The 10,000-nt window shown below is 37.0% G+C and overlaps 2 protein-coding genes across 5 annotated transcripts in view; one reads left to right on the top strand and one right to left on the bottom strand.

Annotated features, from left to right (window-relative positions):
• The window catches only part of LOC133609815 (cytochrome P450 3A40-like), a 29,064-nt gene extending 25,194 nt beyond the window's left edge, over positions 1-3,870 (bottom strand). Inside the window, exons 1-3 of the mRNA XM_061965788.2 lie at positions 3,588-3,870; positions 3,396-3,489; positions 3,275-3,327 (exon numbers count right to left, since the gene is read on the bottom strand). Coding sequence (XP_061821772.2) covers positions 3,275-3,327; positions 3,396-3,489; positions 3,588-3,658 — 218 coding nt within the window. The 5' untranslated portion in view covers positions 3,659-3,870. The remainder of the gene's footprint in view (positions 1-3,274; positions 3,328-3,395; positions 3,490-3,587) is intronic.
• The window catches only part of mrpl57 (mitochondrial ribosomal protein L57), a 42,559-nt gene that overhangs the window by 31,666 nt on the left and 893 nt on the right, over positions 1-10,000 (top strand). Inside the window, exon 1 of one of the 4 annotated variants that reach the window (XM_061965827.1) lies at positions 3,774-3,856. The exons of 2 other annotated variants lie outside the window; for them this stretch is intronic. The gene's annotated coding sequence lies outside the window, so the exon portion shown is untranslated. Of the gene's footprint in view, positions 1-3,773; positions 3,857-4,226; positions 4,387-10,000 lie in introns of those variants that run through there. One more of the 4 variants, XM_061965802.2, reaches the window with a different exon arrangement.

The raw sequence follows: 10,000 nt of genomic DNA, 5'->3' as shown, positions 1-10,000 counted from the left end.
ATCTCTAAAGTTACAGTACTCTTACTTGAGTACAATTTCTGGCTACTCTACCCGCCTCTGCCCACGGCACATTCTAAAAATACTATTAAAATAAACAAAAACATAACAAAAGTGAAATAAAAAAGCTTAAAGGTTAAATGTAATTTAGAAAAAGTTGCAATGTTGACTAATAAAACAAAGCTGTTTTTTTTCTTCTTTCAAACTGTCATTGCTCAAAACATAATATTGAATCAAAATCAATGTTATTATGAATTATTGACCTATCCAATGTTCCGATTACTTCACATCAAATATTCCACTAAGAAAAATATTTTTGGTGGAAGATTTTGCAAATTTGGTAAATAAATAACTAAAAAATATATATTTTGTTGTTTTCTTACTGGACCGAAAATGAACCGAAACGTGACCTCTAAACGAAGGTACGTACCGAACCAAAATTTTTGTGTACCGTTACACCCCTAATATATAAACATATACATATATACATATATATACACATTTTTACATACATACACATATATATATATATATACACACATATACACATAAATACATATATATATATATGTATATATACATATACACCAGTGTTTCCCACACATTCATTTATTTGTGGTGGCCCGCCACGAAAGAATTACGTCCGCCACAAATGGATTTTTCGGCTTTTGACTCGCTCGACCGCTCATAAAAGCAATGGGACTCTGTCTGTGAATGTACCTTGTAGTTACAACTCCGGTGCAGTAGGTGGCGGTAGCCTACTATGCATTGTAACTCCGCCAATAGCACTTAATTCACCTGGTGGGCCAGAAGAAGAAGAAGAAGAAGACGGCGGAGTAAAAGAACGGACCGACCGGATCAAAATACGAGGGTAATATAGGTTGTAGGTAGATAAGTTATAGCTGCATCGCTCGCGGCTCGTCATATATTTAACGTTAATCCGCGATTTCACCGAGCGTTTCACTCACGGTGAGGAGCCTAACGCTGCTTCATTAACACCGCCACTGTTGTCACGTCACGTGTTACAATACCGACGAGCTAACGTGTCCAGGTTATAACCCTGTTGTCAATAAACACACGTGGAGATGGTGCTTCAGATACTGCATTAATAATTAAGCTAAATTGTCCACTGTCCACTGCAGCATGTGAATGCAATGAAAATAATAAAATCTGAGCCAACCAGCTGTTAAAATGTTGTCCAGGTTAATGTTTTGGCCATTAAAGGCCCTTCATTTCAAGATTTCAACTGTGATCGGGCTTTAAACAGGTGGCTGACCTGTTCAGATGGGTGTAACTCAGAGGTGCTCACACTTTTTCTGCAGGAGAGCTACTTTTCAATTGATCAAGTCGTGGGGATCTACCTCATTCATATATATAATTTATATTTACTTATTTATGAAATATATGTTTTTGTTAACAAGTTAAAGGTGTTTAATGATAATGCAAGCATGTTTAACACATATAGTTAATATTGTTAATAAATTAAAGGTGTTTAATGATAATAGAAGTATGTTTAATACATATAGTTAATATTGTTAACAAGTTAAAGGTGTTTAAAGATAATACAAGCATGTTTAACACATATTGTTAATAAATTAAAGGTGTTTAATGATAATACAAGTATGTTTAATACATATGGTTAATATTGTTAACAAGTTAAAGGTGTTTAATGACAATACAAGCATGTTTAACACATATAGTTAATATTGTTAACAAGTTAAAGGTGTTTAAAGATAATACAAGCATGTTTAACACATATAGATTCCTTTCTTTCATGAAGACAAGAATATAAGTTGGTGTATTAGCTGATTCTGATGACTTGCATTGATTGGAATCAGACAGTGGTGCTGATAACGTCCGCATTTTCGAATGGAGGAGAAAAAAAGTCCTCCTTTCTGTCCAATACCACATGAAAGTGGTTGGTTTTTGGCATCTTATTTGTCCAGCTTCTGTACTCCTTTGTATACACTTTACAAGAAATGCATTGTCGGCAAACTCCGTAGCTTGCTAGCTTGTGCACACCAGCTTTCTGAGACTCTTATTTTGTTAGCGCAACTGTGCAGTCGGTCTTTGGAGTTTTGACGACAGGTACGGCGCCAGAGTCTGTTGAAATAAAGTGTTTCTCGCCTTCCTGTCGGTAATTTAAATGAGCTAAATATGTACATAAAGTGTTGTACTTATATTCCAACTCCGCGTTCTTCTTGGTCATCGCCGCTGCCGCCGTCGCCCCCCGACCACACCACCACAAATAGATGCCTGTCTTGTGGGAAACACTGTATATATATATATATATATATATATATATATATATATATATATATATATATATATATACACACACGTATATATATATATATATATATATATATATATATATATATATATACACACACGTATATATATATATATATATATATATATATATATATATATATACACACACGTATATATATATATATATATATATATATATACACACATATATATGTGTGTGTGTATATTTATATATAATATGGATATATATACACATATATATGTATGTGTGTGTGTATATATATATATATATATACACACATTTATATGTGTGTATATTTATATATATATATGGATATATATACACATATATATGTATGTGTGTGTGTGTGTGTGTATATATATATATATATATATATATATGTATGATATATTCACAGTATTCACAGCTTTTCGGATGCATCTCCTTGCATCACCTTTATTGTTTTAAATTCTACCATTCACTGTGGTTAACTTCTTTTTACACTTGTATGGCAATGAAGAATGTTAAGTTGGCCCAATTAAATTGTTTTTACCAACAGCATTGGCTAACTTTTTTCATGACTCGCAATAAAAACCTCGCCCTGATAAAACCTTTATCAGCGCGAGGAGCGACGGTTTGACCCTTCCACTTACACGACTTCGGTTTTTTTGTTGTTGCTTTAAACAGTTAAAGTACCACTGATAATCACACACACACTCGGTCTGGTGAAATTACTCTCTGCATTTGTTCCACCCCCTGGGAGGTGAGGGGAGCAGTGAGCAGCAATGAGGTAATGGCTCCCATTGTTATAGTCTTTGGTATGACAGGTGGGCAAGGGACAGTAAACACATTGCTTTGTGTGACTAATGCTTAAAGGAGGCATTTATATTTATTTGTTAGCATGGTCTCTTCAGATAAATATGTCACGACAATTCATCGTGGCGGGTGAAAGGTCTTAGGTCACATACCAGGTGGATTGTGAAATACTGAAAAGTTTCTCACCCCCACACGTCTCCATATTTGGCTTGGCACTCCCGGTCAACAACCACAAGTCCCTATGTAGGAAGCAGAGGGAAACAGGTTAAATAAGTAGAGAAATGTGCTGAAAATCTGCTTTATTCACCTTTTTATAAGTCATCATTGTTCCTACAAAGGGAAGTGGCCTTGGTCCTGGTATTCCCAACTTTTTAAAATGTCCAAAAGGCCAAACGCCATACCTTCAAGTGTAAGAACATTAAATCACACACAGATTTGTTTTTGTTTCTCAAACAAAATTGCACTGTGTGTTTACATAACAAATGATGAGTGTACTCACAGCAAAAGCAAGGCAAGAACAAAAGCAACTAAAGTCCAGGTTGTGGCTGAAAAAAGCTCCAAGCCGAACATCGTGTCAGATTTATTCTTCTTATTTTGGTTGTGTGGGGGTTTGCATCCCGAGCAAAAAGACCAACTGAGGTATAAAGGTAAATAGGCAGGAAAGTAGGCCGCGGAGGTGGGCGTGTCACTCAAAATGTCGAAATCGCATCCGCCCACTGCTTTGCAACGTCAGCGCTTCCGGCATCGTACGGCAGTCAACACTACCCTGTAAGCTATGAAATCGGAGGAAATTATGATTTGTTTGTGTTTAATCGTGACAATGTAAAATATAGTTTCATTTTGGAGCACATGAAGTAAACTAGTCGTTTACCTAAGTTATACGGCGTGATACGATCTTGTTGCTGAAGTCATGAGAAGTGACTGCCGCAACATGGCGGACAACCTGACGTAATATCCGGTCAATCCGTGAAGCGTCTGTTAGTTTTATATGCGAACAGTGGCGTATTAAGATTAATATTTTTAGTTTTTCGTCGATTTCTTTTTACGAAAATTGTATGTATTGGTTTTTGGAATGTTAAAATTGTTTGCTAAGATTTTAAAAGAGACAATATTAGTTTTTGCTCTTGTTGCATCCAGTTTAAGCCTCGTCGCTCGCCGTAGTGCATCAACCCGGAAAGAAACGGGTCATCGTAACACAAGTATATACTCGTTTCACTATTCCCATTTTGGCTCTTCCAATTTGTCTAAATCCTGACGTATCTGCTTGTCTTTGGAACTTTCACTTACCTAGCAGCGAGGTAGGCTTCACATCACGCACTGATAATTGTTATTTTGGGAGTGAGTTTGCCGCAGAATTAACCTGCATCTTAGTTAGCTTTGCAAGTTAGCATCTCGTAGTAGTAACTTGACTTTGGCAAACATGTCACCTTAAATTAACCGTGTTTCATTTGGGATTTCTTTTAGTCAAACACGACGTCTTTTGTACCGTAAATAAAATATTTCAAAGGGAAAATTAGACTGAACGAGGAACGTAAGTAGTTCAATGTCACACACGAAGGACGCACAGGGGCCTGTATTGTCTGCAGTCAATTATTTACTGATGTATATAACTCTGTTTAGTCCATTTATAAGATTAAACATGTCAATTTATATTAATTTGTTAATTTAAACTTAATTTAATGTAGGGCTGGGCGAATGGCTGAAAACTGTCACGATTAGAGATGTCCGATAATATCGGCCTGCTTTAAAATGTAATATTGGAAATTATCGGTATTGATTTTTTACTATCGGTATCGTTGATGTTGTTTTTTAATTAAATCAACATAAAAAACACAAGATACACTTACAATTAGTGCACCAACCAAAAACCTCCCTCCCCCATTTACACTCATTCACACTCATTCACACAAAAGGGTTGTTCTTTCTGTTATTAATATTCTGCTTCCTACATTATATATCAATACAGTCTGCAAGGGATACAGTCCGTAAGCACACATGATTATGTGTGCTGCTGGTCCACTAATAGTACTAACCTTTAACAGTTAATTTGACTAATTTTAATTAATTACTCGTTTCTAGGTAACTGTTTTTATATTGTTTTGCTTTCTTTTTTATTCAAGAAAATGTTTTTAATTCATTTATCTCATTTTATTTTAATAATTTTTTTTAAAAGGACCTTATCTTCACCAAATTAGGCATAATAATGTGTTATTTCCACAACTGTATATATCGGTATCGGTTGATATCGGTATCTGTAATTAAGGAGTTGGACAATATCGGATATCGGCAAAAAGCCATTATCAGACATCCCTAGTCACGATACAAATTGATTATATCCGTCGTTATCGATAATTATGGATATTTATATGACCTATTGGAGATAAGGACCAGGAGGAAAATATATTAAGAGTTAACATATTTATTTAAAATGTAACCTTCCTCTGAATAAAATCCCTTCAGATATGAAGGCAGAAAGGAAATGCATAGAAAGCACTCAAAACAATGTAAACAGAATTGTAAAATCATATTGAATACTTAGCAATAACCTCTCAAAATGAAGCAAAAAAATGTAAGATATTCTAAATAAAGTGTAACAAAATAGTGCAAAGTGTGAAAATGTAAACAGAGAAACCCGAGAAGAACTATTTTCTGCAAGTTTAGTGCCAGGAAGTGTAACATTTAATTCGGCCTGTTATTCTTATTTAAGTATGGAAAGGAATTTATGTTATGCAGTATTTATTATTGAAATATTATTGCACCAAATTGCTATTCTATATTCAGTAATTTATTGTATTTATACAGCCCAGCACTTTAGTTCCTACCTATTATTTCCATATGCCCTAAAAGGGAATGGAGAAGGGTTGGAGAAAAAAGTGAGCACAGCTAATAAGGACTATGGTCTGTTTTTAAAAAAATCCGGGAAAAAAACTGCTATACTGTCGAGGTGACCTTTCCTGTGTTAGCCACAATTTGTTCGCTTTTTGCAGCACTCATTTTTAGTTTCTCTTCTCCCCCGTGCAAAGAATCAACCACGAGACAACAAGATGATAGTTGATACTAGGGCTGGGCTATATGGACGAAAAAGTATCTCAATATATTTTTACTTAAAGGGGAACATTATCACAATTTCAGAATTGTTAAAACCATTAAAAATCAGTTCCCAGTGGCTTATTAAATTTTACCCATCACGCAATATCCCTAAAAATAGCTTCAAAGTGCCTGATTTTAACCATCGTTATAAACACCCGTCCATTTTCCTGTGACGTCACATAGTGAAGCCAACACAAACAAACATGGCGGAAAGAACAGCAAGCTATAGCGACATTAGCTCAGATTCAGACTCGGATTTCAGCGGCTTAAGCGATTCAACAGATTACGAATGTATTGAAACGGATGGTTGTAGTGTGGAGGCAGGTAGCGAAAACGAAATTGAAGAAGAAACTGAAGCTATTGAGCCATATCGGTTTGAACCGTATGCAAGCGAAACCGACGAAAACGACACGACAGCCAGCGACACGGGAGAAAGCGAGGACGAATTCGGCGATCGCCTTCTAACCAACGATTGGTATGTGTTTGTTTGGCATTAAAGGAAACTAACAACTATGAACTAGGTTTACAGCATATGAAATACATTTGGCAACAACATGCACTTTGAGAGTGCAGACAGCCCAATTTTCATCAATTAATATATTCTGTAGACATACCCTCATCCGCGCTCTTTTCCTGAAAGCTGATCTGTCCAGTTTTGGAGTTGATGTCAGCAGGCCAGGGAAGCTAGGGTCGATAGGGGGTTTAGCTCGCTCGTCTGCTGGAACAAACTGCCGCCATTGCTTGCCGTGCTACCGAGGCCCTTGTCCCTGAATTGCTCACACACTCCGGCAGATTCAGTGGGGGTCTGGCGGCAGATTTCTTTGACTTTATCGTTGAAAATGCATCTGCTTTGAGTGTCGCAGGATATCCACACATTCTTGCCATCTCTGTCGTAGCATAGCTTTCGTCTGTAAAGTGTGCGGAACAAACGTCCAATTTCTTGCCACTTTCGCATCTTTGGGCCACTGGTGCAACTTGAATCCGTCCCTGTTTGTGTTGTTACACCCTCCGACAACACACCGACGAGGCATGATGTCTCCAAGGTACGGAAAACAGTCGAAAAAACGGAAAATAACAGAGTTGATTTGACTCGGTGTTTGAGAAAATGGCGGATTGCTTCCCGATGTGACGCCACGTTGTGACGTCATCGCTCCGAGAGCAAATATTAGAAAGGCGTTTAATTCGCCAAAATTCACCCATTTAGAGTTCGAAATTGGTTAAAAAAATATATGGTCTTTTTTCTGCAACATCAAGGTATATATTGACGCTTACATAGGTCTGGTGATAATGTTCCCTTTTAAACTCGATATTCGATAGATTTTTCGGTGAAGGTATACATATAAAGATATTAATTTTTGAGCGATATTCAGTGAAATTGAAGTGAATGAGAACTGTACTGTAAACAGTCAGTGGCACTTTCATGTATCCACTTAGTCAAGATGGGTATTAACAGCACAGAAAATAAACTGTTTAAGTAGCACAGAATTACATAACATAAATAAAATAGAAAAATATTATTTCTACGTAAAACAAATAACATAGCTGTGCAAATAATACAAATTGTATCAAACTCGGATAAAAAAAATAAATTTGCAGGCAGGCACTTTTTATTTCCCAGTCGACAATGTAATGCAGTGGTTCTCAAATGGGGGTACTTGAAGGTATGCCAAGGGGTACGTGAGATTTTTTTTTAAATATTCTAAAAATAGCAACAATTTAAAAATCCTTTATAAATATAAATAAAAACCTCAAGAAAGACCACTACAAATGAGCAATATTTTGCACTGTTATACAATTTAATAAATCAGAAACTGATGACATAGTGCTGTATTTTACTTCTTTATCTCTTTTTTTCAACCAAAAATGCTTTGCTCTGATTAGGGGGTACTTGAATTAAAAAAAAAAAACACACATAGGGGGTACATCACTGAAAAAAGGTTGAGAACCACTGATGTAATGGACTGTCACACATGTACGGTTTTCGTTGCGAAATATGCCCGGCTTGGCAACTCGGGAACAGTTTTGATTTGGGCTTACATGGTAAACAACTCAAATTAATGTGTTACCCAGACGCCTACATTTGTCCAAATGTGGCCAAGTATACGCATTGTGGGTTTCCTGGATGTCGTCTCCATCGCTAAAAGAACAATATAAGGAAAAGAATCCCTCTGCCATCTTCCACTAGTTTTTTTAATATATACATCTTAAAAATCCGCTCTTCTTTTCTTCGACTCTCTCGTCGTCATTTGGGATGTCTGTTGTGATTTCCCTTCCTGGTTTGCTGACCCGCCCTATCTTGCCTCTGATTGGCCTGTCCGTAATGTTTTGCCCTAATCTTAACCAATCGTGACTCATCATAGTAAACAACCAACCAATCGTGGATGTTCTTATACGTGCAAGCACGTCTTGGAAGGAGGAAGGGGAGGGGCTTAGTAGCCCATGGAGGAGGAACGGGAGAGAACAAGGAACACAACAAATAAGCGGCGTTTGGTAATTTTAATGTGAACTAAATTATATCGATATTTTCTTAATTCCTATCTTGTTTAAAAATATATCGATACATCTTACAAACACGATATATCGCCCAGACTTAGTGGATACTGTTACCTGATTGGCTGTTAGCGTGTCGCTCCAACTGATCAGTGATCAATTCCTGCATTGCTCGGTTACCAGAGCGCGAGTGCATTTGTTCATGCAACCAACCTTGCTTACTAACTCAACATTTTATCAGACACATTTTTTTTTATTGATACCGGTTACGTGTCTATCATGATGTATATTGATATAATTTTATCGGCTCAGCCCTAGTTTAATGTATTTATGGCTGGACAGAGATAATCTGTTTTATGTAGGGGTGTAACGGTGCATACCTCGGTTTAGAGGTCACGCTTCAGTTCATTTTCGGTACAGTAAGAAAACAACAAAATATAAATTTTTTGGTTATTTATTTACCAAATTTGTAAACAATGGCATAACATACACATACACACAGGGTCCATTGCCAGGGTTTATGTGGTCAATATATATGAAATAAAAACTAAATAAGATAAGGCTCAGAATGGTTTCTTAACAAAACTTTTCTACATATAAAGTGCTTTTTTTGATTGATTGATTGATTGAGACTTGTATTAGTAGATTGCACAGTACAGTACATATTCCGTACAATTGACCACTAAATGGTAACACCCTAATACGTTTTTCAACTTGTTTAAGTCGGGGTCCACGTTAATCAACATTAAACTGCCTCAAGTTGTTGCTCAGATTAAATAAAATGACCAAACTCTTCTTCTACATATAAAAAGTGCAACATTAAACAGTTTCAAGTCAACTCAGCCTCAGATTAGCTTTTCTTTCCCCCCCCAGCCTGGCTAACTTGGCAGTACTACTCAGGTTTAGAGTGCCCGCCCTGAGATGGGTAGGTTGTGAGTTCAAACCCCGGCCGAGTCATTTGACTCGGCCGGGGTCAAATGTGTTACCCAGACGCCTAACGCTATATATCGGTACGCGATACAACATTGGAAGACGGAGGTTTGCCGGCATTGTTAAGGCATGCTTCTGCCAACACATATCTATAAAAATGGGACCCATTACCCCTCTGCTTGGCACTCAGCATCAAGGGTTGGAATTGGGTGTTAAATCACCAAAAATGATTCCCGGGCGCGGCCACCGCTGCTGCTCACTGCTCCCCTCACCTCCCAGGAGGTGATAAACGGTGATGGGTCAAATGCAGAGAATAATTTCGCCACACCTCATGTGTGTGTGACAATCATTGGTACTTTAACTTAACTTTAACTTTTAAGAGGTGGGAGCTGTTTGCTGGTT

The sequence above is a fragment of the Nerophis lumbriciformis genome, linkage group LG02 (assembly GCF_033978685.3).
Source record: "Nerophis lumbriciformis linkage group LG02, RoL_Nlum_v2.1, whole genome shotgun sequence".
In the NCBI taxonomy this organism is placed as follows: domain Eukaryota; kingdom Metazoa; phylum Chordata; class Actinopteri; order Syngnathiformes; family Syngnathidae; genus Nerophis; species Nerophis lumbriciformis.
The sequence above is the reverse complement of the archived record's forward strand: the minus strand, read 5'-3'. Positions and strand labels throughout refer to the sequence as shown.